Source organism: Ictalurus punctatus, chromosome 1 (genome assembly GCF_001660625.3).
Source record: "Ictalurus punctatus breed USDA103 chromosome 1, Coco_2.0, whole genome shotgun sequence".
Lineage (NCBI taxonomy): Eukaryota > Metazoa > Chordata > Actinopteri > Siluriformes > Ictaluridae > Ictalurus > Ictalurus punctatus.
Genome location: NC_030416.2, coordinates 19,371,054 through 19,398,950, shown reverse-complemented (window position 1 = coordinate 19,398,950; position 27,897 = coordinate 19,371,054). Strand labels below are relative to the sequence as shown.

The following is a 27,897-nucleotide window of genomic DNA, read 5'->3' as shown; positions in this document are numbered from 1 at the left end:
TTCTGAAATGTCTCATTTATTATAAGATGATATTCAAAAATCCCTTCAGCTCTTTTTTGCTGGATGTTCATCTACATTTTCCACAATCTTACTTCTTTTTGTCAAATTGTCCTACTTGAATTGTCCTATCATAGAAGACAAAAATAATCATGCTGCAATTAGTGGAATGTGTTGGAGTCCTTGCTACTCAGTTTATTAATTGGTTGTTTATCTGCTTTACTGCCACCTATTGCATACAGAGACTCCACATGGATGTTTTCATGCTGTACCACTAACCACTAGGCGAGGGAGGTATTATGTTTTTTGGTTTTGTCATGCGTCCATCTGAGATTCTCGTTAGATCCATATCTCAAGAATGAGTGGTTGAATGTTTATAGCCACTGTCATAAATGATAACTGAATTTAATTACATATACATTATAGTAATTATTTTTGGAAGTAACCTGTTTAGTTGAGGACATTTATAGTATATGCGTACTTAAACACTACAACAAAAAAAAAAACAAGTTTGCCAATGATTATTGTTTTGTTATTATACAAATAATATTATCAGGGAAATTTTGTGTGTGGCAATGTATTCTGAAATGTCTCATTTATTATAAGATATTCCAAACTCCTTCAAACATGTACAGACACACACTTCAGTGCTGAAGTGGAGTAAATACAATTCACTCAACAGCAGTGACATCAAAGCTCTCACTCTGTTTCATACTCTACAAGCACTGGCGCCACTTAGTGAATCACCAACAATACACAAACACTAAGTTTATTTATCTTCTCTAAGCTCTTACTATCAATATAATATTACATTATCATACTACTAATAATATTATTAATAATAATAATAATAATAATAATAAAGATTTTTGCACAAATTCCAGATACACAAAGTGACTAAATGGGATTGCACATATCAAAATCACCTTTAGCTGGAACACGTAACGTTTTTCTTAACCCCCCCTGACCATTTCCCCCCCTCACGTCACTCCAGGCCCACCCTTCTCCATTTATGGTATCCTCCCCAAACACCCTCCTGTTTGTGAGGTAAAGGTCCACTATGCTTAAAATGTTGAAAAAGATTATTCAAACTGTTGAAATAGGTTCATTACAGACTCTTTGATATTCATACATGGCACATCATAAGGTCTTCAGTCGTCGTGACAACTGGCCTTAATAGAGTCGGGGATGGAGTCTGCCCCTCCTCTTTAGTACATAAACCATCTTTGCTTTGATGTTACCTTCCACTCTACCTTCCACCTATCTCTACCTCTCTGCACCACTGGGGTAAGTGTCACATTATTACCTCTTCAATTGGCACATACACTGTTTTAAGAACGTTTTTTTAGGAAAAATACTATTATGATGAATGAAAATATCTGCCTTCTTTACTCAATCTTTTCTAAAACAAAATAATCAGACTGTTTTGCGCTTAAATGACCAATTTGCATAGCAATTTGATTATGGAATCCTTTCATTATTTTTTCTACATTGTAAAGAGATGACATGTTTTCATTTAATGAACTGCACTAAATGAGAATTGCACCGACTGCTTTTAAATTTTTGCTTAAAATGTACAGTGCATTTAAACTGATGTATGAGTCCATGGTACTGATTGTGGCCTAAATAATGGATGTGGGTGCAGTGAGACAGTAAGTTGTTATATGATATGTGAACAGACTGCCAGCATGTCTACAGGCTGCGTGAGGTCACTCTCAGAGACAGCAGAGCACAGTCTCAACAAGCAGGAGCATCCCTGTAAGTATTCCTCAATCTCTCTCTTACTTTCTCTTTCTGTGTGTGTGTGTGTGTGTGTGTGTGTGTGTGTGTGTTTCCCTTTCTCTGGCTTTATTACTTAGTGTTTTAGGAGAAAACTGGGCATTGTGGGGTCGGTGCTAGAAAGGGAGATGTATCAATTGGTAACAACAAAGGACATGACAGATGGTGCGCTACTTCTCACACACAACCCTTCTCTCTGGGTGTGGAGGGAGTGTTTGTCGAGTTTCAGTATACTTTCCTAAAGCACCCTCACTGTGTCCCTACAGATGAGGACACAGAGATGGACAGTCAGAAGCTCAGAAGCTCAGAGGACAGTCAGCAAGAAGAACTGGGACAAAAGAAACCACGCAGGAAAGACACGCCTGTGCTCAACTCCCCTCCTCTCATACCAGGTAGATGTCCGTTTGCTTGTTTTAATGACTCCAATTGTTAAAAAAAGAACAACATCTTCATCAATCTCTTACAGAATTGTAATAAAGGTTCTGTTTTTGATGGTTCTTTGTTCACCAGGGGTAAGGTTAATGAAAGGGGAAACACGTCTGATTCACTTGGAAGATGAAGAAAAGGAGACAAAGAAATAGCTGTATTTTTAGACTTTGAAAGTGTCGCTGTTGCTGTTATTTGCTCTCTGTGTGTTAAACTCTGAGACGTTTTTGTGGTTAATTTGACAATGTTTACAAATGTCTACAAACATGTTTTGTTGAACAGTTTTGTTTTATTCTGAATATTGTAACAAAACCCATATTTGGTGGCTTACATATCATGTGTCTGGTTCGTACATTAAATATTATTATTATGGCTTTGTGAATGTGGGAATGATGTAAAGAGTGTGTGGACCCTGCTGCTTGGTGGTTTGTCACCTCCCACGTCTCAGAGATATACACTGCAGACGCATGGCTTTGCTCCGGGCATCAGTGAGCTTGCTCTCCACTCCTTTCTCTCGGGGCAGTGGGTAGGAACTGGCACAGTAGCTGGGCTTCTTAGTGAAGCGGATCAGGTACCCTGTCCTCCTGCCTGCAAGACAAAAGAGCTAAACGTTAGCTCAAAGTGCGCCATGGTATTAATCAGATTTTCTCTTTCCACATGTTAAGATACAGATCTTAGATGCAGAAATGAAAACAAATAAATAAAAACACAGAGTCATCATCTGAGCCCTTTGAGTTTAGATTTATTGGCAAAACAGTGCAATAATGGAGCATCAGAAACAAACAGGATCACACCACCATGTGTCTCTCTTGGTTTGCGATTGTTTCCCCCTTGGGGGAAAAAAAGGTTTGAACAGGACATTAGTGTGGAGTCGAAATATGTCAAACTTGTAAAGGATACATAAAATTAAATCACTATATGGCTTATGCTTTGGGAAGAGTGCACAAAACTGAGCATAAAAAACAATGGGATGAAAACAGATTTTCATGGTTTCTGATGCAGTACATAAAACAACCTGCAGGGGATCGCACTGGGCTGTTAAACTTTCTCTTAATTAAACTAATCCCATCCTGATCATCTGAATTCACATGCCACTTTTACCATTATTATTATTATTATTATTATTATTATTATTATTATTATTATTATTATTATTATTATTATAATACTCATTTTGTCAGTACAAATTCCACAGAATTGAAAACCAGACAATCCCATGACAGAAACATAGAGGTTGACAGACATGACTTATCTAAACACCTGGCAGTTTATTATTATAAAGCTGCAAAACTAAAAACAAATTAATTAAGGCAATATTTCACTGTACCATATTTACTGCTGTATTCTATTTAGAATATTTCACTGCACACGGCATGTCACAGCTGATTCCTGATGAGGTGAGTGGGTTAGTAAGCAAACAGAAACATACTTCACATGCTTTGCAGTTAACAGGTCAATCTGTCATCTCACCCCTGAGGGCAACATACTCTCAAAATGACCTTTAATGTCAAAACAAAATATAATTAATAGCCATTTGGACTGTATGCAACACTAGGCATTTGTTTACAGTAATGTGCAAAAGTCTTGCAGGTATTCTTTATTTCTTGCTTATTTTATACTGTATCTTCTGCATTTGTGTGTCAGTAAGAAAAAAAAAAACGATTTTACTGTTACAGGGAAAATTATGTATGTCATTAAGGAGAGGAGGATAAAAACATGAGCCATGTATCATTCTACAGTTGAGCCATGGCAAGTTCTCCAACATGCTTGAACTTGCACAACTTGAACTTTCAAAACTGCACGACCTAAGCGTTTTTAAATGGCAAAGGGTAGCCATGTATTTATTCGATTTTTGTCTGTTTACAGTGTTTAATTTCATATGTAATTAAAAAAAAATATATTATTTTGAAAGCATCTTTGCATCACAGACTTTCTTTACATGTACAAAAGACTTTTGCACTTTACTTTTGTCAACAGGTTATAATACCATGCCCAGCTCTGCATCAGCCTACTGAGCTTGCTGGTGAACGGATATGAATTAAAAATAAAAATAAAAATGAATTCTCTCACATTTAATATCAGCATAACCATGAAGTACAATCTGATGTATGCTTACTACATCGCTGGAAACAGTAAATTTACAGATGGTCAGAGACAGAAATGGTTGCTGGTGACTTTTGGTGCATGACTGCCTGCTTTTCACTGAACACTACACAAATACAAAATAGACTAAATATTTGTCTCATAACACACAATTGATACAAATAATGACTGACATACCAGGACTGACAATTAGCATACAGTCTTGTAAATAATAATAATAATAATAATAATAATAATAATAATAATAATAATAATAATCTTTCCACAAGGAACTGAAAATAAACATATTATATAATTCACATATACATATGTATATATAAACAATATTACATTGAGGTTTTGAAGGCTCACACATCAGTGGTACAATAACATGAATTTAAGGCAGCAATTATTGTTAAGCATAATAAACCTCATAAAAAACAACTTGCACAGTATCTCATGACTCCTTTTCTTCTCTAATGGGTTGTGCTAAAGGACAAAGAATTAATCTACAAAATAAATATTTATCTCTTTGGTAAAGGCAGCAATAGCATTTTACACAGTGAGTTTGTTGACTACTTAAAATACATCACCAAAAAAAAAAGAAGAAATAATAATAACAACAGCAACAACAACAACAACAACAACAACAACAACAACAACAATAATAATAATAATAATAATAATAATAACAATAATAATATGTTCTTTATTATTTCTGGTGGAATTTTACTTTAGTCTTGTTGTACAGTGACTACGTGCTTTTGATTACATTCACCTTTATTACTTTTTGAAAATTGTTTCTAATAGACAACATGGTATCTAGTCAAAAAATTAGTTAGGGAATGTTGGAAATTAAATTTAAAATACAAAATACATGAACTCACAGAATCATTATGGCTTGGGAATAACTATCTAGGAGAAGTCGTGGTGGCTCATATACTTAAAATTGAATTAAGTGCATCAGAGGAAGTGGCATGATTTTTTTTTTTCATCATTTGTAAGATAAAACAGTCTGAGAAAAGCAGGAGAAGCAACTCCAGACATCTGAAAAATAAAAATGTTGTCGCTCCTATAGTACATTTCAATCAAAATAACTTGGTTCACTTAAATTATGATGCTGACCTTTCACATCTTAATAAGTCTAATGTTCACTTCTGATTGCAGTGATCAGTCTACTGACTGTATCTATACACTGTAACTGGTTATAAATAATATTTTCTTATTTATATACAGTAAATATATACAGAATGCTTGAAAAAATTCTGACTGTTCAAATCAGAAAGTACTTGAACTATATTACAAGGGCTGATCATGTGAAAATTTTAACAGCGAGGCATAGAGCAGTGTTGTATACCTAAGATGGCACTGCAGCTCAGAGTATTGTGCAGAGTAACAATACTGGAGCTAACCATACTGGAGAAATGGACACATGGTCACAAGTTTGGTCATAAGGTTATGAGGTTAGACAGCCCTACTTTATATATTAAATCACCTTAACTCTTTTCTTTTTTTTTTATGTTCACAGGAATATTGTAACAATAAATATACATTATTTTGGCAAAATAGGGTCAACCAAATGGCATCTATCAAATATCAACCAAATGCCATCTATCAGACGTCAACTAAATGGCATCTATCAGAATGATACATTTTTAGCCTTTCACACTGAGCTTATTACAATTTAAGCATTTAGAACTGATTTATGGACAAAAAAAATATATAAAAAACCCAAAACAAACAAACAACAACCTTTTATGACCAAGCAACATTATACAGGCAAAATCAAATGTTCAAAATCAGACAAACAGATGTCACATCAATCCGCAAACATGTGCAGTAAATAAAAGCGTTAACAAGAATGCACATTTACTGAATACTGCTATTGTCAACTGAGAGCTAGTGAAGTCCTGACCAGCACATTTTACAGGACACAATGCATATCAACCAGGCAGTTACACACAGAGAATAACAACAAAACAAATTTAAGTGGACATTCTTCAGTTTTTCGGGTTCTGTCACAGGAAGAGAATTCCAGTGGGAAACAAAGCCCAGTACAGCTGGCTGTGTCAGTTCGAGGCTGTGTGTGTGCCTGTCCCCAGATCTGGCAATATCTGGACAGCTCTACATGTGCAGCTTTATAGGCTCGGCAGTCGGCTATGTGTGTGTGTGTGTATGTGTGTGTGTGTGTGTGTGTGTGCACATGTGCGTACATCATCTCTAGGGAGAGCTCAGCTGAGGGATACCACTATGGCCATACTGCCATATGCTCCCTTCTGGCTCCAGTGATAATAGATTCTCTGTGCCTCTATGACAACACTCACTGGGCTAATATGACCCCGTATTGGGTTAAGTCTAGGCCAAGGTCTCCACGCTGCACCCCTTCTGGGTCTCATAGCAATTCAAGCCTGACAATTAAGCGATATAAAACACATCACTAAAAGCAGGAAAGAATTAGGCAACAAAAGGGAAATTATAAAAGTAAAAAAAGGAAAGTCAATTTGCAAGAGAAATCCAAGAGAGAAGAAAACAAGAAAAAACAAATTAGTTCTGTAAATATCAAAGCAGACACCAGAGGGTGCCATTGTGCAGGAGTGAGAGTGTTGCCCAGCAGATGGAGTCCTTGTTGAGAAACGAAAGAGTGGTTAGTGTGCATCAGGCGTGGAGGCGGATGCAGCACTGGCTACTAGGGAGGTGCCTGAACTTTCTTGAGTGCTGTGCTCCTCATCTGCATCTGTAGAAAAGAGGAGATATATGGCACATTTAATGGCATGGGTGCCTTCTCCCGAGCTGCTGGGTGAATAAATGGGATGGAACGACAGGAATGTTATTAGAAGGCTGTAATTACAGTACATATCTAACACATGATGGTAGAAACGCACATAGCATTTGGCAAATCAACATGATTGCATTCTATTTTATTGTGATAAAACTTTTGATCATCTCAGGAAATGGATCCTGCTGTCCTGAAGATGAAGATGATGATAATGATGATGATGTTGATGCACTAAACTGTGAAATCTCAGTGAACAGACCCTCTGAAGAATTTTGTAGATATATTTTCAAGCATGTAGATGGAACAGAGATGGCCAAGCTAATCGTGTCACCAACCACAGCATACAAACCAATCACATTCTTTCATTTGCTTAGATGAGACATGGCATGAGTATCAGCAGAAATATCTAAATAGTGGCTGCCTCACTGGTTATGGAGAAGCTGTGCAATGTTATGGGGAATCTGAGTGATTGTGTCTCATGGATGGGGTAAAGGAAATGCTAGAGTTACCATCAGAGCTCTTTGTGTCACTGTCGTCACTGTCGGGTAAGTCCAGCTCGTCCCCTGACATTCAGATAAAAACTGAAGTTACTTGTTTATATACTACTTACACCACCTTTGCTAAGGTATACCTGTTATTTCTACATCCAAGCAGAGAACAACTCTAACCATACTAACCATGTGCCTTTAGATCCACCTGAATCCTGCATTATTCTTTCATGTTATAAAGAGTGAATACCACAGGGATACATACATGGCATCAATCCACAGGGTGTTTCAGTGTGTTTTTTAGTCTGAACAGGAGAATATATTCAAAAGGTATGATGCTGAAGACAGTGAAATCAGATCTAATATGAAATTTTCTGTACATACCGTTTTGAACTTGCTGGCTATTGTCTGTATCACTGCTGGTGTCTGGCTTTTTTGCATCCGCCTGATCATTAGCAGCCTCTGTCTTTGTTCCGTTCAGTCCCCCTGGGTCCTTATTGCCCTCCACCTCTTTAGGTTGCTGTTCTGTGGGCTCTTTCTTATCCACTTTGGCCTTGGTGGAGTCTGTTGGCTCTGGTTTTGTGTCCCTCTCTTTGCTGACTTTGTTACATTCTGTTAACGAAGAATCTTTCGTGTCTTTGTTTGATGATTTGTCTTTGTCCTGTGCGGGGTCTGTTTTCTCTTCAGTTGTGTCCTCTTTTCTATCAGCTTCTTTCTCATTGGCCTTCTCTTCTTCCTCCTTTTTGATGTTCTCCTCTACATGTATAACAGAACATAAACAACATGTAAACCTAGCATCCAACTTTTTTTCTTTTTGAGAACAATGTCATGCCAGATAATGTCTCAATCTCTAAATTAAAACAAATATATCAAAAGTTAAACCCAGAAGATGTAGGCACCTTTGGCTGCCTGAGTTTTCCACTTCTCTCTGTTCTGATGCACCTCTTCGTTCCAGGTACCCTTGAAACTCTTGAAGTCAATGCTAAGCAGGGAGCAATTGTGAGCGGTGCTGCCTTCTGAGCCAGTGCTCTTCACATTGGCCCGCTTGCCATCAGATGGGATGTTATTCAGGCTGTAAATATAGAGTGTCCCACATCAAAATGAAACTTTTCATGATTGTTTTTCTGCGATTTATAGTTTTGTTTTCGACCAATGTACCAAGTCATGCCTGCTATTGCAGCGTGACACTGGGAGAATCCTCTGCATGACAACAATACAACTATGTGGTGCCCTTTGGAGCACTATCACCCAACCTAATGGAGTTGTTTTACAAAAAAAAATAAAACCCCACATGGCACAGCTGTAAACTGTTTGTTTAAAAGTGTTTCTAGCCCTCTAATAATTATATAATTTCAAAAATACATGTGACTGAATCAAACCCTGCACTTTATCTGTTAAATGAAATTGAGGAGGTGGTGTCATGTGGAGTGAAGGGGAAGCTTGTCAGTGTTTTCATTGCAATTGCAAATTGCTCTACAGGCAGCAAAAACCTCTATAATTACACACTGCTTCTTTAAATCAGTTTACTTAGATGATACAGAGTTGAATGGGAACACTGGCTGAGGGACAAAACAGAAGCCTGCAGATGTTTGTGTGTATGAAACACCATAAAATTAAAGTAAGGGACGATGATGATAAGCCTTTTGCACTTCAAACATCTATACTTCTTTATTCAGCTAAACTACTGCAGTCACACAAGCCAAATACAATGAGGAAGGCAGAGAAGCATACAGACATTAGTAAAATAATAATAATAATAATAATAATAATAATAATAATAATAATAATAATAATAATAATAATAATAAATGCAATTAATAGTATGTAATAATATAATAATAATATAAACTTAGACAAAATATATTTTAAATATGCTAATAATAAATGTATGTAATTTTAAATGCTAACAAGTCTATTTTAAATGCCTTTGTCTATTTGTTCAAACACACAAAAAATTAATTCGGAAGGAGGTAGAGCATCAGGCATGTTGTTTTTTCTCCCAAACCTCAGTTTATATATATATATATATATATATATATATATATATATATATATATATATATTTATATTTATAGATGCTATCTGTATTTAAAACACATACTGTTGCCCTGGGAGATTTCCTATTAGTATTCAGGAACAAGTAATAAAAGGTGATAAAATTGTCCTTGACTACCCCTTTACCTATGCCCATGTACCCCTTCATTGCTCCTTCATATAATCATAAGCGTTTACTGCTGAGCATATATTCGTATGATGTATGTACACGTACTGTATCTTAGTAAAATGTGCTGAAAATAAACATTTAAAAATGGTTCTTTGAAGATTGAAAGCTAGGATGTTGGTCTGTTATATTTGTAGTATTACTACAAATATAACAATTATTACAAATACTGTAGATCAGTGTGTCTAGTATTCTACACTGGCAGCTAATCATGGGCTGTGTGTATATGTATACATTAAACTGAATGAAAAATTAACTTGTATTCAGCATGTGGTATATGGGTGATGATTAATAACTCCTTTGGATAGACTCAAGACAAGAACAGTAACATCCTTAATTATGTATGACAGTTCAGCTCCTCAGCCCACTGACGCACAAATGCAGGTGCTGTCCTTCTGTACGTATACACTTACACATTTACTACATTTTAGCCCTGTGCTAGTGACAGTCCAGAAGTCTTCATTATCAAATGTGACCATATAAATCTTAAGTGCATCAGTATACAGTATATTAGTCCATACTCATTACAACACATTCAGCACATTAGTTCAGTTAGTGTGATGGACAAAGGATGTAGTTTATTGTACAACTAATCTAGCTCACCTGGAGCGTCTGAAGCTGGCCAGCCCTGAGCGTGATGCCTCATCAATGAGAGGAGTCATTATTTTCTCTGCCATGTCCGATAGCACAGTGAATGTGGGCTCCACAATGAAGTCAATAAAACCTGAAGGTTGGAGAAAAACAAACACATGGTCCTGATTACAGCTGTTATTTGATCACACTGGAAAGAGAAGTGGACACACAACCCACACTCACCAATCTGAGACTGGGCCACCATGGTGGACTTGCGGTCACAAAGAGGAGAGAAAGTAAGGCCCAGTTCTGCCTCTTTATCCCCCTGGAATATACACAATTCATTTGTTCACTGTGAATTGATGTTCAGAGATCTTCTGGTTAAAATTAGTAAAACTTGGTGTAACATTTTTTTTTTCTTTATTCCAGTGCAGAATACAGATTCTAGCTCCAGAAATTATTTGTATTAGTATATCTAGGCATTTTGACTGCTTTGTGCTTGTCTTTGGATTCAGAAGTAGGTCCAAAGATTAGGAGAAAAAGCACCTGACAGAAGGTAAATTAGTTATTATGTAATTATGAAACAGAAACGAAAGAGCAACCACTGAAAAGGAAGAACAGAGCAAACAGAGCAATATAGATTTCTTGCTATAGAGAGCAGGCAAGAAAACATAATCAGACCAACATAACATGTAAACTGTTCATATCAAGGAACAGGTTTGCACATTGGTGAAAAGAAACAATCACTTCATAAGTGAATGACCCAGCATCACTGGGCAAATTGCTGAGGTTAGGACTTCAACTAAGAAAAAAGTTAAAATAAGGAGGACATATATATCAAACTGGAATAATCCAGTCTGCAACACCAACTAGTTACCTGGGATATTTATTCTGACAGATTCAATCCAATTTACACCACACTAGCCCTGTGTCACATAAATCTGATATCAGTTTCTTGTTTGTATTGTATAGTGTTTTATTTTGGCTACAATTTGCCAGTTTCACTTGCAATTCCTATAAATGAATATCCCCAATTATCACTCCTGGATTATGTTGCTTTATATCTGTAAGGCTGCAATGTCGAAATCTCAAGAAGAAATAAATACCCTAACCACTCACAAAGAATTTTGTTCACAGAACTCACCACTGCACAATGTCACTTATGTTCAGGAAATGGTGTGATGTCGGCAGGATGGAAAGAACTCTTTTCTTTCTGTACTGAAAATGACTTGTTAAGCACTTTCATTTCTTGCTCCTGGCATTTCTATTAGTTTGATTAGTGGTGCCATATCACATAAACTACTTATTAGATATTACCTTAGCACATCAAAGGGTTCATTTTTGTACTCTTAGGAAGAGCAGCATTTCAGCCAATAAAATGCCTACTTACTTCACCACATTAGTATGCATGTGATACACACATTTCAGGAATTACAAAGACATAGGGCCAGGTGACAAAGTAGATAAAACTTTAGGTTACTATCGTAACCCCAGTTCTTTGACAACATAAAGTGTGGTATCTCACTATGAGAACACCGCAGGCGTGACGGATTGCGGACACACCAATTATACCACGTCTGTCGATATGACAGAACAATCGCTGCAACGATCAGGGAATCCCGCCTTTCTGAATATAAGCCGCCGCTGCCAGCCACTTCGTCATTCTTTGCATATCTCTTCTCCGTGCCAACAACAACGAGGGCAATGTTGTGAGAAACCTCACGTCAGGTTATCAGAGAACGGGGTTATGATAGTAATCTAAAGTTCTCTTTCTAACATCGTTCAGTATCTCACTATGGGATATAGACCACTCCCATGTTGCAGATATTCTGTCAAAGCAGATTAAATTATAAGCATGCCTTACAAAGAAATCCAACATACATGCGTGCTTAGTGCAACTCATCTCTGCCCACTTCTGGGACTGAATGAGCTAGAGAGGGCTCCAGTCTATAAAATCTCAAAAATGTGAGCTGAGATGACCAGCTAGCCATAGCACATATTTCCTGGATGGAAATGCCCTTAAATAGTGCCCAAGATGTAGCCACACCCCTGGTGGAGTGAGCTCGTAGGCCTCCTGGGGGCTGCAGATTCGCGCTATTATATCACAACACAATCTCCTCCAGCACCCAGTGGGAAAGGTGTTGACATGAGATGGGTTTCCCTTTGTACGAATCAGCACAAGAAATAAAAAGCTGATCGCTCCCCTGAAGTGCTGACTCCCCCTGAAGTCCCCCGTGGTTCTCTGTACATACATATACAGAGCGTGAACCAGGCAAAAGCAGTGTAGCTGCTCAAAAGGCGACGGATGAAAAGCTCGCAAATTCACTACTCGACTTGAGCCATGCAGATCACTCACTCTAGGCACAAATGCCGGGTTAAAAGCATACATGAGGAGTGTACCGATAGCACCTGTAATTCGCTGAACTGTCTTTAAAGAAAGCAGCTTTAATGTAATACTACCAATGGTTCGTAAGGGCGCTTTGAGAGAGCCTCCAGGACCACGGACAGATCCCAAGGCGGGACCAGTGGTTTAGATACTGGGTGTAATCATTGTGAACCTCACATAAATTGGCAGATGAGAGGGTGCTGGCCTATGGAACCCGAGTTAAGTCTGATATGACATGCCAAGATAGCAGCTAAATAAACCTTAACTGTAAAAAAGGCTCTGCCTTTATCCAGGAGGTGTTACAGAAAACATAGCATGTCCGAAACTGAACATAAGTATGGGATGACATTCCTGCACACCATCTTTCAAACACTCCCCATTTGTGATTATATAAAGAGCGCCTCAAGGCAGCCCTCACTTTCTGAATCATTTTAATCACTTTCGGGGGTAAACTGGCTGCATTTTAATTCAACCTCTCACGGGCCAGTCCCAAAGAGCTAGTTTTTAAGGAGAGGGGTGGAATGTTTCCCCCCGAGCCTGTGAGAGGAGATCCCTGTACACCGGTAATGGCCAGCGCTGGTCATAGAGCAGCTGGACTGACTCTGCTACCCATAATCTCCCCGGCCAATATATGGCGATCAGAACCGTTGTTTGGCTGCATTCCCGTATTCTCCACTGCGTTGGCCTGATTAAGCTCAGCAGGGGGAAAGCGTACAGTAATACGTCCGGCCATATGTGGGCCAGTGCATCCACACCCAACAGTGCATCATCGCTCGCCAGGGAAAAGAACAGAGGACATTGCACATTTTCGAGCAATGTGAAGAGATCTATGGCAGCTCGCCCGAATCTCTGTCACACCAGGAGGACCATCTGAGGGTGAATTTTCCATTCCCCATATAGAGGATTCCCTCTGAACAGCAAGTCCACTCCCATGATCAGTATTCCTGGGACATACGTCGCTCAATTTATATTCAGTGAGGCAGGATTCCCTGATCATTGCAGTGATTGGTCAGTGATATCGTCAGATGTTGTGTCATTGGTGCTTCCGCAACCAGTCACGACTGATGCGTTTCTATATTTGACTAATAATTCTCTCCAAAGACTTTCCATTTTATACTACAACATTCTGAAGTCAGTTAAATCAAAAGCCACATGTTGTGCTGGAGATTTGAAAGAAAAGACTATAGGTAACTATATTAAAGGTAACTATAGGAAAAAGACTTTTAAAAACATGACCAAAAAATATTACATTTTTTGCTTTGCCACAGTGGTTAGGGCTTAGAGAAGATGCAGGTGTTCAGATTCCAATGTAGTAAATCATTTTGTCAGTCTCCTCATTAATGGGGGGCAAGGATAGAACAGATGAAGCTAATGCTCCTGGAAGTGAGGAGCTGGTGAATATTAAGTAAGAGTAGGACTATACCACAGTGGGAAGGGATTATGATTGCGGAATGGAAATGAGGTTGTATGTGATCTCTGAATGAGATCAATGCCTCGTTTGCATTGACATTTGGGAATCTTGCAGAACTGGAAGGGAGTCCAGTGCAAGATGTGCGTTTTGGTTTGAATTTTGAATAACAATTTTAATTACAATTGTGTTTCTAGGGGACTGTGGCAGGTGGAGGTGCCCTGTTCCCTTCAGAAAAGTAGAAATAATCCCCTTCCTGCCACATACAATTGTGGACTTTTTTACAGACCTTGGAGAAAGCCAAAATCCTACCTGATAAGATGAACACCACTCATAGAATAGTTTACACTACTAAGAGCTCAAGTGCTTTCAGGACTGCTGGATTGCAGACCTCATTTGGAAAATCAGTCTGAGTGACCAGGTCCACAGGCACAGGCAACCTGGTTAACTCTTAAACCACAAGTAGGACTATGTGGCCTAGCTGCTGAATCTTGTGAACAGTCAGGAGTAGAGAAGGAAAGGCATATAACAAAGGGTGAGACCAGTCATAGGTCAGGGCATCTTGTTCCAGTGTGTTGTCCACCTCACAACCATCAATGTGGACTGGAAAAAGTGTTCATTTCTGAGTGCAGATGCCACTCCTCTAAAGAAATACATTTGTCTCAACGGTACAGCTTGACCCTGATGGTTGATATAGCTAACTGTTACAACAGTGTTTGAGCGAAGACAACATATCATCATCTCATCATCTGAGAATGAGCAAGAAGAAATTCAGGGACAGATAGACAACCCTGAAAAAAACATGGTAGATGTGTTCTGAACTGTGTTCTGAACCCAGTGGGACATGTCCTCAGTGTTGCTGTGGCACAACCCCAACCTGTCAGAAAGGTGTCTGTAATGATTCTTACTATACAGTGGGACACCACTGACAACTGGACTTTCTGTTAGGAGCAACCTGCAAATCATGCTTGGGCTTGTACTGTAGGACATATTACTGCCTGTCCTGATTTTGGGTCCAGCTGAAGGGCAACAACCCACTTCAGGAACGAGCATTGTTCTAGTACACCTAGCAGGATAACTAATGTAGCTGCTGGCACCAGTCCAAACATTCTCACCACCTTGTGGTATCATATATGGCAGCCTGGCTAAGTCTGATTGGCAAGTGTAATAATACCTGTCACACACTGAGGCGAAGGGGGTACTAGCACACATAGTGAAATGCAAAGATAAATGTCACACAGATCCATGGACTTAAACCAGTCCTGTGGCTGGAAGGCTTTAACTAGCATCTGTAAACTAAAGATTCTTCAGAAACCGTCAAAAGCCCCATTAGGCCTAGAATTGACAGAACTGCTATTTTATGTTGTCTAAGATCAACAATGCCCTATGCCCGAAAAAGGCAGGCAGATGGCTTTTAGGCATTGGAGAATGGGACTTTATGTGAATGTTACAAGTGATGTCTTTGTGCAAGGGAACACAATACAGACCACACCTGGTGAAGCATATGGCCCCATACTCTGATCCCACTGCCAGGACTGAGGTGTCAATCAAACTACCTTACAAGGGAGTCAACATCTGCAGATTGGAGTGACTGTGACACTGACTGCAGGAATACAAGTCTTGTAGGATGTTCATCCACTGTGAGGGAAAATGACGCACATTTATTGAGAAAGTAGATGATTTTGTCAAGGTTATCCTCCTCCAAAAGAATTTTGAGGAAGTACCACACCAACCATGCCAAGCCACAAGCTCCAGCAGCTACTAAGTGGAGAATGTAGAAAAAATGCTAAGGCTGGAATTGACTCAGCAGTATGAAAGGGGGTACATGCCGCTCACTGAATAGAATTAACACGATCTGCAATAATTAGCATGTAGTATGTGAAGGGAGCACCACTATGCTACATTATCAATGTTTGCTACAAGCTCTGCAGCCAGTTAGTTTACAGAAACCTTAATAAGGAGGAAAAACAGAGAGAAGTGACTCAGCAGGAGAAAACACTAATGCTGCACTAATCCTGCACTAATGCTGCACTAACATTCACCTGTACGAGACTCATAAAGCTTAACGTCTGCATACAAGGAATGGTGAGTAACTAGCTAAACCCAAGGCTAGTACTATCAACAAGGTTTCGCATTAGTAACTTAATGAATGCATGGTTAATAATGCTAATGAGTGACTAGCTAAAGGCAGGGCAGCAAGGCTAACCAGGGAAAAAATGACTCAATGGTAAATGTGCGCTATGGAACTCAGTAGCTTTCTACAAGTAATGCCCATGATTTAAGACAAAAGCACTTACCTAGATAGAAAAGAATGAGAGGAGGCTATGTGCAGTATTGCAGGACAGAATGACTGTAGCTCCGACCATGGTCACAAGCTGTGATGCAGATAGCTAAATATTGCATACATGTAGTCCAGTATATGCATAGGCAAGAAGAATAAATGACATGATGACAATTTTTTTGCAAAACACTGTGTTGATTGTTACTATTGGACACGATTGGAAGATCTTGGTATACACAAATAGGTATCCAGGTGTTTCACATTGCCCCCACAAGGCATTTAAGAGGGGTGAATATTTGGTTTCACATACACTGTAGTCATTAATCGAACTAACAACTATAGCTTATAGCAGTGTTTTTGGCAAAAGAAATAACCACAAGGCTGCAAGTGCAAATTTCTGTCAAACCTTAATAGAGATTAATGGAATGTGTTTTATGTATAAAGGAGGGCACCAACCTGTCTGAAGAACTCCTCCAGCAGAGATGTGGTCCAGCGGTGATGTAAATCCCACTTTTTGGCAGGGTGGCTGATGTCCGCAGTGTGCAGTAACAGTGATAAAGCCTTTGGTTTGTCAATCCTAGAGACCACAGCCAGAATGACTCCTTTCAACATTCTCTCAACATTCAGCTTAGATTGCTTTACTATAATTCATTCTGTGAAAGGGTAACACACTTACGCCTCTGGCTGCTGAAGGAAGTTCTTCATGGCTTTGACCTGCTGGAAGTGACAGGACATGTCTGTGGCCAAAACCATCTCAACTACCAGTGTTCGGAACTCTCTAAAGGCAGAGAGAGTGAAACGATGAGTGAAAGTGTAACATTTACACTTTTATATCTTTTTAGTACTCATATTGCATTTGTGTTGATTAACTCTCTTCTTTTACCTCCAGTCATCTTTTGATAAGTTATAGAGAATATTCATTTCATCGTCCTCCTGTAAGAGTCGATAAGCAGAACTCACGTGATGATTCTCCTGCACTGCACGGTCATTGTACAATATTGCAGTGTCTGATCTAATGAAATACATATAACATAATATGAGCTGGGCCATTCACAATTTAGGACTAATGAATTCTTTCCAGATGTATGGTAAAAATAATACTTGATACCTTGTTTGTATGTGAAAATTGTTAGTGGTCCCGGTGTGTTCATAATCATGTATTGATGCTGCAAATATCATCGCAAAGATTTCTAACTCTGTCATCCAGTGCTGGAAGAAAATAAAAGAAGCATAGGACATACAGGGAGTATGCTTCCATAGTCAAAAATACCCCCAAAGTATTTATGTCATATGTGATCATGAAGCTTTGACTTATAATACTGCTTCTTTGTATATTACAGAAGACAGAAGAAAATCTGTTCCAGCAATAAACTGTTATTGCTATATTCTGTTTCTCGCTAAACTCACAGACCAATATTTCTCTTAGTTCTAATTGATCAATTCTAAAACACAGATTTCCATAACTGGCCTTAGTATGATACATTTACTGATAAGCAGCCTCACATTAAAACCATTACTAATGAAAATTAGCAAATTTGACTTTCTCATATAGCTAATAGCTTTGTATGACCAAACAACACATTGTCTTGACAATAAATATGCTACAATCAGTTTAAAACCCTGTCATGTACTACCCTCATCCAGTACATTTAACATCCTTTGTCCAATCTGAGGTGAATTAATGCCTTGCACTCAGTATTCTTGTGATAGACACCATGACCTTGTCCAGGCTAAAGTGGCTAGTGAAGATGAATGAATAAATAAATGACTTTTCAGTTATTCAAATACTAAAATTATTGATTATTCCAAAATTATTCCAATATAAACATATTTTCCCTTTGTGGCAAAGGTTTTACTACACAATAAATATGTTTCTGATATAAAACCCCTAGAAAAATAAGTAAGCATACACAATGCTGTATTACTATCATTCTTCTGAATGTCAATTTACTGGCAACACGCATCACTGAGGGGTTAATGAGTATGACTCTAACAGTGCCAGGCCTTATTTTGAGGAAGTCAAAGGGGATTGCGACTCGCAGTCGATAGGCACCGGAGCACAACAACATGGTGTGGGCCAAGCATTCGTTCTACTTCGTATACCCTACTGAAGCTTGATTCCATACCCAATATATTCTGTGCTGTCAGTTTTAATACATTTCAAACTCGTACTGTATATACAAGCATACACACAAACACACATAAAGAGAAAAGGTTCTACAGGTCGTAGGCTCTAAAGCCCTCAGGTTTACGTACCACCATGCCTGTTTTCAGCAAAAAGTAGTGTACAGTCTGAGTGACATCTGCTGCATGGATAAGGTTATGGTAGGGGTTTTTGTGTTTACTGTAGCCCACTTCCAGAGCCTCTACAAATGACACCAGTGCAGAGATGGGGATCTGAGGAATTTTAAAGCAGCACAAACACATAAAGCACATTCTCTTTGTGAAAAAACAACAGTTATTGACACATTTTTACAGATGATGTACAACTGTGTTCACATGTACAGCACATCCAACTATGTTTGTGATTGACCTAACGTACTGCAATGCACAGTCACAAAATATGAATTAAAAGGAAACAAAGCAAAAAAAGAATGTAAAAGACAATAATTTCAATAGCTTACCTTGAAGCGACTGATTAAGTCATATCTGGTGAGGAGCTCGTAAAATATGAATTTCAGTGCATGTTCTCCACTTGCATCATTCAGCGCAAACACATCAAATGACCATGTATCCACATGCTAAAAGAAACAGCACAATCAGTCTTCTTATTAGAATATAAAAATAACAATCCATTCAGTATGATATTTTGTTCTGCATATAATATGGGAATAGTCACACCTGAAATTTGATGTCGAAACAAAAAGTGACAAAAACACAAAATAGATTCATGTGGGCTAACAGTTCTAACAATTTATGCATTATGCATTTGAGCTCATGTATTATGAGCTCATTCCCATATACAAGGTTTCAAAAACCTAATTTTGTATGGTGTGATTAGCTAATTGTCATTACAATAAAGATGAGGGGATGAGGCAGAGAGAGTGAACATACTCAATGAACCAGTGAACATTCTCTATAAAAGCCTTGTAGGAGTTGCTGGACTTATAAATTGAATTCCAATAACGAACAATGACCGAACTGCACTACACAATGCCTGTGGCTAATTTATTGCACTAACTTCTTTCCCTTCCTCTCTATTTTTTCTTCAGTCTGAAAGACATTTCGATATAGATTTGGCAGGGCTGCACAGCTAACCCCTGAAATATGATACATTAAAGATTTAAATTTCAAAATTGAAAGGTATCTCCTGTGCTCAGTCTCTGTCAGAGGCTAGTGGCTTAGAGTACCCAGGGGTCCAGACCAGCGGCAGCACCATGCCTCTATTGCTGAAGCCCAGAGAACAAGATCCATTAGTCAGACACCTGAGCCAGGCAGGACATCAGTGGCTAAGACGTCATATCCAAGCCAAAGCCACATTTGTCAAATCCACTGACATATTTTTACAAGCAAAAATTGGGGAAGCTGTACAAAGTAAATAACCCTGACAGATGCAGATAATACTAATAGATAATGCTAATGCTAGTAGATATTGATGCAAGATGCAAGAGGATTCTACACTGCCTTTCCAGTGGTTATATAGCAGGTGGAATTTGAAAATGAAGTCCATGGAGAATACATAGTGTACACTTATTAAATCTGTTATATCTGTATATTATTTCTGTATATACTTTATCAATCTAGTTTACAAGTGAACTCTTTCAGGCATTTTGCTTGACATATAACTCAATTTGGCACTTTGGATGATTAAACAGTTATGTTTGCATTGCTGTGATTCTGTCATCTCCCAGGAGAGCAGCTATTTTCCACAGAATGATACAGAGCAGAGTGTTCATTTTAAAACAGGTATAGTAAACCTGAACTATACCATCAAATCATGGATTCGTAACCATGCATTCTGTGTGTACATTTCTATGTAAAATGCTATACATTTTAGCATTTGCTTACTAATGTAGATTGGAGTGGGCAATTTGAGTTCATGTACGAGGTTGACTTTGCTTGGTCTCTGAGGCCTAATTGGTTGGCCCAAAACCTGAACTAAATATTACATTCAATTAAATACTGTATGTTTTTTTTTTTTAATGCAACAGTACAGAAATTGTTTGAAAACCTATGTAATGTGATACTAATATTGTGTATCATAGAAATGCCTTCAAGAAACAAGGCACTGAAGTATTTTTGTCATAGCTTGAACTCCTAATACCTTTAGTACTGTGATCACGCTGGGTGGATAGCTTAATCCCACCATGTTGGACGTCCGCCGATACATTCTGTCAGAAAGAGATAACATAAACTAGTCAAATATAAGAGCAAATATAAATTCCCTACAAATGTTACATGAGGATTTCATGTTTTTTTTCTGTATCAGGCATCTATTAACTTCCATGTAAATAATTTGCTTCTGTTGCCTTTCTGATACTGAAGGTTTATGTTAAATCTAATGTACCAGTCTACCACATACCTCTCTACAAATATCCCAGCCTGAACAGCATGGACGATACTGCGGAAACGTGGCTTCTCCTCTGTCCGCCTAAGCATCAACCCCATCTGTCGCGTAAAGGTGGAGGCTAGCCAATCCCGCACCTCTGAAGGCACCGAATCTGATTGGATGTCACTGAGCTCATCTTCTGTGTCCACCAGTCGTCTGGAGGATAGGATACACACACATTATATATGTATATATATATACAGTACTGTGCTAAAGTCTTAGACTTTACCCTATTTTTTTTTAGTACAAACTACATTATCGAGTCAGTACAAAACCATTTTAGATTCCCAAACATTAGTTTTCCAGCAAAACATGAAATTTAACAGAAAAATTTTGTATGTCAGTAAAGAAAGCAGCATATTACGTAAGAGAATACTTTTCAGAGAAAAAGCACAAATGAAGGCTGCTGGGTTTTGCTGAAAAAAAATAAGCAGCAAGTTCATCAGTCAAAATCTCCAGAAGAACCTTGTCTGGTTCTGCAAGATGCTCAATAAAACTTACAGCTCATTTCCTTATAAAAGTGTACAAAGTGTACCTGAGACTACTCATTCTCTTTTAAAGCAAGGGGTCATCAAACTAAATCGTGACTTTGCTTCATTTATTACCAGGCTTGGGGAGTAACAAAATACATGTAACGAACGGTGTTATGTAATCAGGATACAAAAAACTGGCAACTGTAAAAAAAAAACAAAATAATCAGATTACAAGTACATTTTGTAAAAATTGGGAATATTATCAGGATTGCAATTTTCTTCTTTTAACACCAAAGAAATTAAATGTTTTTATTTTAAAAATTGCATATTATATCTTTTTAATTTCGTGTTCTGTGAGGAGTACCCTATCACATAATTTGTTGTGTTGACGTAATAAAATGCGATGCTGCGTATGAAAGTTTCAGTGGGGAAAAAAGCATTCAGATTCATCCAGAGCGCCAAAATACGCAGGGAGAAAGTGAAGATCTGGAGTTTTTCAAACAATCCTCATCTCTGTCCAGCACCAATGCTGATGGCACACCTGCTAATAAAAATTAGGCTCCAGTTGTGCCAGAAGGAGGGAGAAAGAAAATGACGGAGACGCAGAGGATCATCTTTCCGTGTCAATCAATGAGCACCCAAGTAAAAGTGCAGAAAGGAAATTGCTCAGGTATGATCATCGCACACAGTAAATGTTTTGTGACTTTTGTTCCAAAGCAGGCAGAGAAATAGCGGGGAAATGGATTTCATTACAGAAACAAACCATTTCAAGAAAGTGGCTGTGAGAAATCAGAGCGATAGTCAAAAGCATAAAAAAAAAGCTCATGACTATGTAATTTTGAGTGCTCCACAAAAAACACTGTTAGCTCAAGCAGTGTCAAGTGAACTTGGATTAAAATGCTGACGTTGTGAAAGGATGCCAGATGCACACACATGATAGGATGACTGAAAGTAAATGTTTTAAAATTTTTAAAACGTAAGTTCATTCTTATGTGACACTTAAAAAAATAATTTGGTGCCGGTTTTTTTCTTATAGAGGTTTTGCGGTTTCAGACACAGCAATAGTCACATTCACTGCACTGTCTTGCATTGCTTGTTCTGTCTCCATATATCATGTTATGCTCATATTTGTTCCATGTAAGTATTGTGTTGTGCTTTGTTGGATATTTTATGAAATGTTGCACTTATAGTTTGCATTTGCATCTGCCTCTATTTCCGATATCGTGACATAGATAAATAGATAGATAGATAGATAGATAGACAGATAGATAGATAGACAGACACAATAAACGAGAAGGTGATCAGAGGCCACAGAGAATGACATGGAAACTTTTGTCACTCATCATATCATATCTACGTTCAGGATAAGCTAGCTCCAAGTATTAGAAGTCATATATGTGGCAGATTAGGACACTGAACACATGCAATCATTCACTCATCACTCCTCCACCTTATAACATTAAGACTTTAAGAGCAGGTCTGTGCAATGATCTTGTTTACAGCAGTTAATAACATTTACATTTGGTCTTCTGGCACTCGGATAAATCTGAGTACATTTCCACAAATAGCAAACGTAGTGCTACAAGGAGACTGAGTGAAAAGAGTGTTCATTACAGATCTGGTTTACATCTGCAATATTTATCAATGCATGCACACATGTGCCAGTGGTGTTCATATTACCTTGTCTCCTCGATGTACACTGACTCCAGTACAGAAGCTGCATACTCCAGGTTCTTCTTTAGGTCAACAACAGAGGCCTCACCCCGCTCCAGCTGTTTCACCAGACATCGTAATCTGTGCTCAAACACAAACACAACAACTTTAAGAAAAAATAAAAAAATTAAGCGATTTATTGAACCAGTAGGAAGTCTGCTTCATAAATGGAATTGTGTTTTCAAACGTTAATAAGACAGTCAGAGAATTTTTTTTTTCACACACACAGCAGGTTTTTTGTAGAGCCTTTAGGATATAAGGACTAATTCTGCCCCTGTGGGCTGGATCACCTCCCAAAAATGTCTGTACCACATGAAATCGTTTTATATTCAGCTCTACATGACCAATGAAGGGGGGACTTAGTAACGCCTTGCACCTCCGGAGTTGGGGGCTTGAATCATGCTTCCGGCCTGTGTGCATGGAGCTTGTATGTTCTGCCCATGCTACAGTGGTTTCCTCTGGGTACTCCGGTTTCTTCCCCAAGTCCAAAGACATGCGCTGTAAATTGATTGGTGTTTCCAAATTGTCCGTAGAGTGTGAATGGGTGTCTGAATGTGTGTGTGATTGTGCGCTGCAATGGGTTGACACCTCTTCCAGGGTGTCCCCTGCATTGTGCCCTGAGGTCCCTGGGATAGGTCCTGCGACCCTGTGTAGGATAAGTGGTATGGAAAATGGATGGCTGGATGGCCAATGAATTCTACTACGTCTAACAAACAATTCCTCTCCACTCTCACAGTCTGCAATATGTTGACTACCAGACACCACTTGCTCTCACACTGACGTAGTGGCTGAATGTCTAAATCATAATTTGTCTTCTACAGTCTTGTCGGTACCACTTCATACTTGTTTCAGTCCAGCAGATAAACATAACACAGCTGCTACAGCTATAACTAGATAAATGGCTTGTATCTGGTGGCAGCTGAAGTACATGTTATTCTTCTATCACCATGTTTGTGATCAAACTTTTCTTTATGTTGTATTCATCCCCTCAAAGCTGACGTCTTTGCTGACGTGGAGACCCTTGTGATAAAAGGTGCATGTGCCTGTGCGTGGAACACATGGTTTGACCCAATCATGTCTATCAGCATTAAAGGAGATTGACTATAGAGGGATATCACAAAACTGTGCTCTTTAGATTAAAATGTTTTAACCCATTCACAGCCAACATTAAACTATGTGGTGGAAAGAGATTAGATAATCTCAAATGCTAGGCTACAGATATAGCTTGTAGTTAAGAAATTATGCACAATATTAACAACAAAGAATGATTATTATTACAGTGAATGACGTATTGTCATAAGGAGCATGGTGGTGCCCTTGTAGTATTTCAGTTTCTTCCCACATTCTATAAAACATGTCAGTAGGTGGACTGGCTACATTAAACTAGCCCTATTGAGTGTATACATGTATACGTGTGTGTGTGTGTGTGTGTGTGTGTGTGTGTAAAAGAGAGAGAGAGAGAGAGAGAGAGAGAGAGAGAGAGAGAGAGAGAGAGAGAGAGAGAGAGAGAGAGAGAGAGAGAGGTGCACTACAATGAGCTGGTGGCTCATCCACATTGTATACCTGCCTTATCTCTAGTGCTCCCAGGATACAGATAAAGTGGTTTCTGAATGCATGAATGAACGAATGATTGTCCAGTGGCATCAGTTTGTTTCTTTTACACTACTTATTTTAGGGGTGACTGGAAATGCATTTCTGAGTCATGCACATCTGTTCTGTGTTCCACCTGGCTCACTCAGGTGCTGTGTCATTATGCATTGGGTGCTCAGGCTTGCCTGAATAGCAGAAGGTCAGAAGTAGGGTGGAAGATGCAACATTTGGACAATGTTATCAAAATCAGTGAGTTGATGGGGTGGGGGGGGTGGGGGGGGGGGGGGGGGGGGGGATTGTGGATGGTTGAGGGTGTCCCTTACACAGATAAAGAAGCAATCAATGCCGAACATCAATGTCATCCCATTAGAGTATTAATACTTCTGAGAAACTGGTTGAAATAGGACTGATAAGAAATAAAGCCTCGAGGAACGTGCAGGCTCCATCGTGAGCACATAATGTTTGACCTTTCTTATGTAGCAAGAGGAAGGCTGTATTAGTCATGAAAACAGCTCCTGAGCTCTTGAGCTGTTCTGTTGCAAGACTGTGATTAGACTGATATTGTTGAGGATTGTTTATTCAGAATACAGAAGACAAAAGCATGTATAATTTAGCTTTTACATTTGTATGGAAAAGATGTGTGGGTTTTAAAAACCCATACGAAAATTCCAGGCATTGGGAATTGCTAACTGAACAGTCAAGTACATCATTGTGTGTGAGAGTGTGTGTGGCTATTCTTAGTATTCATCTTCTGATGAAAGTTTTTCAGTAAGAGTGTGAGGGCTATTTTCTTTGACTGTGCAATACTCAGCATGTGAAGTCTTAATATTTGTGCTAAGCACAATGAAATGTACCAACACAAAAAAATTTATGGACGAACTATTATAAATATTCAGATAAATATACAAAAATTCAGAATACTACTGGATACTGAACACTACTAGGAAATTCAGTCCCCTCCAAAAGTACTGAAAAGGCAAGGCAAGCTCTACTGTTTTTGCTATATATTGAACACATTTGTGTTTGAGAACAAACAGTGACTTTGTGGTGATAGATCAGAATTTCAGCTTTCATTTCCTGATATTTACAGCTAAATGTATTAGACAACTTAAAACATGGCACCTTTTGCATTTACATTTACAGCATTTGGCAGACACCCTTATCCAGAGCACCTCACTATCTTTTATTTATTTAGAATTTTTTAAATTTAAGTTTGAACCCACACATTTTTAAGTGATCCAAAATATCAGTATACGTGACAGATAGGTGTCACTTGTTGCCCAGTTGTGCACTGTTAGATTAATTGCTTAAACAGTGATTAGTCTGATTGTTTACTCTTTGTTTGAGTGCTTAAAAACATTTATTATTAAAAAGTATAAATAAACGTGAAGATCAGAGAGCTGTCTTTGGGAGAAAAGTAAGACATTTTGAAGCTGAGAAAAGAGGGATAATCAGTCAGAGCAATGGCAACAATTTGGGATGTCCTGAAAAAGAAAGGAACCACTGGTGTACTAACAACCAGACATCAAACAGGTCGGCCAAGGAAAACAACAGCATTATGAAAGCTAGAAAAACCCATAAACAACAGTCAATGACATCATCAACAACTTTCACAGGGCAGGGGTGAAGGAATCACAATCACCCATTCTAAGAAGAATTTCAAAGCAGAAATATAGAGGCCATACCACAAGATGCAAACCATGCCTCAGCAGTAAGAACCAGAAGGTCATTTGGGAATTGGCAATGAAATACAGAGATGCCACAAAATTTCCGAAACCAATTTTAACATCTACCAAAATGATGGGAAGGCCAAAGTGTGGAGGAAGAAAGGATCTACGGATGATCCAAAACATGCACGCACAGTGGAGGTAGTGTTATGGCTTGGGCTTTCATGGCTGCTTCTGGAACAGACTCTCTAATCTTTATTGATGATGTAACTCATGATGGTAGCAGCAGAATGAATTCAGAAGTCTACAGAAACAAATTTACAAATTAAAAATGCATTCAATGTAATTTGAGGAACTTCATCATACAGCAAGACAAAGACCCAAAACACACTGCCAACTCAACAAAGCACATCATTAAGGGAAAAAAATGGAAGGTTTTAGACTGGCCAAGTCAATCACCAGGTACAAGCCTGGAAATGTCACACATGGAGAGTGCAACAGTTTGGTGATGTCAGTGGGTTATGCAAACAAATATTAAATGTTATTTAATTTCATTTACTTTAAGATTATATGTTCCTATTCTTTTGCGCACTTAAAAAGTGGGTGGGCTGCCACCAAAGGTGCCATCTTCTAAGCTGTTTAGCACATCTACATGTAAATATTAGAAAATGAAATCTGAAATTCTATCATCACATATTCATCTTTTGATTTCAAACTCAAAAGTGTGTAGCTAAATAAATAAATCTGGCCTTGGTGTTCCAATAGTTTTGGAGAGGACTGTATATACAAGTACACATTTACATTCTTATAATTGTTAAACACCAGAAGTACATGAGTTTCCAGGCATGTGGGTTTCGTCAACTGCAGAGAGTGACTATGTGGCAAATGTTTCTTGACAGTGATTGCATGCTATGAAATAAAGTATAAACAATGGAAATAAAGATAAAATAAAGACAGTTATCATCCTCAAAGACCACTATATTTATTTATTTGCTTGTTTATTTATTAGCAGACAGTAGTGTATTTATTAGAGTTGGGGTACTTGAAAGAGAAAAAAAGAGATTGAGGGAAAAAGAAAACAAAACAGTGGTAAGTGGATCAGATAATGACGATTGTTTGTTTAAGTAATAGTAAATAACTGAATGCTGTTATTTAGATATGGAGGACATAGTGGCAGAATTTGTATTAACCAAAGCCCATAAACAGTATTTGTAGAATCAATGCTTAAAGGGTGTTGATGAGCACTGACCTTATAATGTGGGCTTAGTTCCTTAAGAAAGCTAAAAAAAAAAAAAAAAAAAGGAACAGATTTTAGATATATAGTTTGTACTATGTTTATTGTATATGTTATTTATGTTTTATCATTCTATACATTTATATTTTCTCTATTTTTATTCACAATTTGTAATTGCCTTTTGACCTGGAGTTATTTAGTTATTTATTTAAGTTTATATTGTTCTTTGCATTTATAGGTTGAAAATTGTGCTA

At 38.2% G+C, this 27,897-nt stretch overlaps 2 protein-coding genes across 4 annotated transcripts in view; one reads left to right on the top strand and one right to left on the bottom strand.

Annotated features, from left to right (window-relative positions):
* The first annotated feature begins 51 nt into the window (after window positions 1-51).
* On the top strand, window positions 52-2,369 carry ppp1r17 (protein phosphatase 1 regulatory subunit 17). Its single transcript, XM_017478441.3, has 3 exons — window positions 52-1,755; window positions 2,043-2,168; window positions 2,287-2,369. Exons 1-3 carry the CDS (start codon window positions 1,662-1,664, stop codon window positions 2,355-2,357), a joined length of 291 nt encoding a protein of 96 aa, XP_017333930.1. The 5' UTR covers window positions 52-1,661; the 3' UTR covers window positions 2,358-2,369.
* A 164-nt stretch (window positions 2,370-2,533) lies between these two features.
* pde1ca (phosphodiesterase 1C, calmodulin-dependent a) overlaps window positions 2,534-27,897 on the bottom strand; it is a 51,750-nt gene continuing 26,386 nt past the window's right edge. The window contains exons 3-17 of one of the 3 annotated variants that reach the window (XM_053682433.1): window positions 23,120-23,233; window positions 20,940-21,122; window positions 20,682-20,748; window positions 19,042-19,158; window positions 18,674-18,814; window positions 17,526-17,626; window positions 17,301-17,429; window positions 17,094-17,195; window positions 16,874-16,994; window positions 10,586-10,667; window positions 10,373-10,493; window positions 8,448-8,620; window positions 7,933-8,304; window positions 7,570-7,623; window positions 2,925-7,018 (exon numbers count right to left, since the gene is read on the bottom strand). In XM_053682433.1, the coding sequence (XP_053538408.1) occupies window positions 6,930-7,018; window positions 7,570-7,623; window positions 7,933-8,304; window positions 8,448-8,620; window positions 10,373-10,493; window positions 10,586-10,667; window positions 16,874-16,994; window positions 17,094-17,195; window positions 17,301-17,429; window positions 17,526-17,626; window positions 18,674-18,814; window positions 19,042-19,158; window positions 20,682-20,748; window positions 20,940-21,122; window positions 23,120-23,233 (1,966 nt within the window). In that variant the 3' untranslated portion in view covers window positions 2,925-6,929. Of the gene's footprint in view, window positions 2,791-2,924; window positions 7,019-7,569; window positions 7,624-7,932; window positions 8,305-8,447; window positions 8,621-10,372; window positions 10,494-10,585; window positions 10,668-16,873; window positions 16,995-17,093; window positions 17,196-17,300; window positions 17,430-17,525; window positions 17,627-18,673; window positions 18,815-19,041; window positions 19,159-20,681; window positions 20,749-20,939; window positions 21,123-23,119; window positions 23,234-27,897 lie in introns of those variants that run through there. The other 2 variants (XM_017478417.2, XM_053682434.1) reach the window with 2 other exon arrangements.

Excerpts from the sequence above, each read along its gene's own strand:
- ppp1r17 (XM_017478441.3), top strand. The coding sequence starts at position 1,662 with ATGATATGTGAACAGACTGCCAGCATGTCTACAGGCTGCGTGAGGTCA. Across the intron at positions 1,756-2,042 it reads CAACAAGCAGGAGCATCCCT|ATGAGGACACAGAGATGGAC; the intron begins GTAAGTATTCCT and ends GTGTCCCTACAG. Across the intron at positions 2,169-2,286 it reads CTCCCCTCCTCTCATACCAG|GGGTAAGGTTAATGAAAGGG; the intron begins GTAGATGTCCGT and ends TTTGTTCACCAG.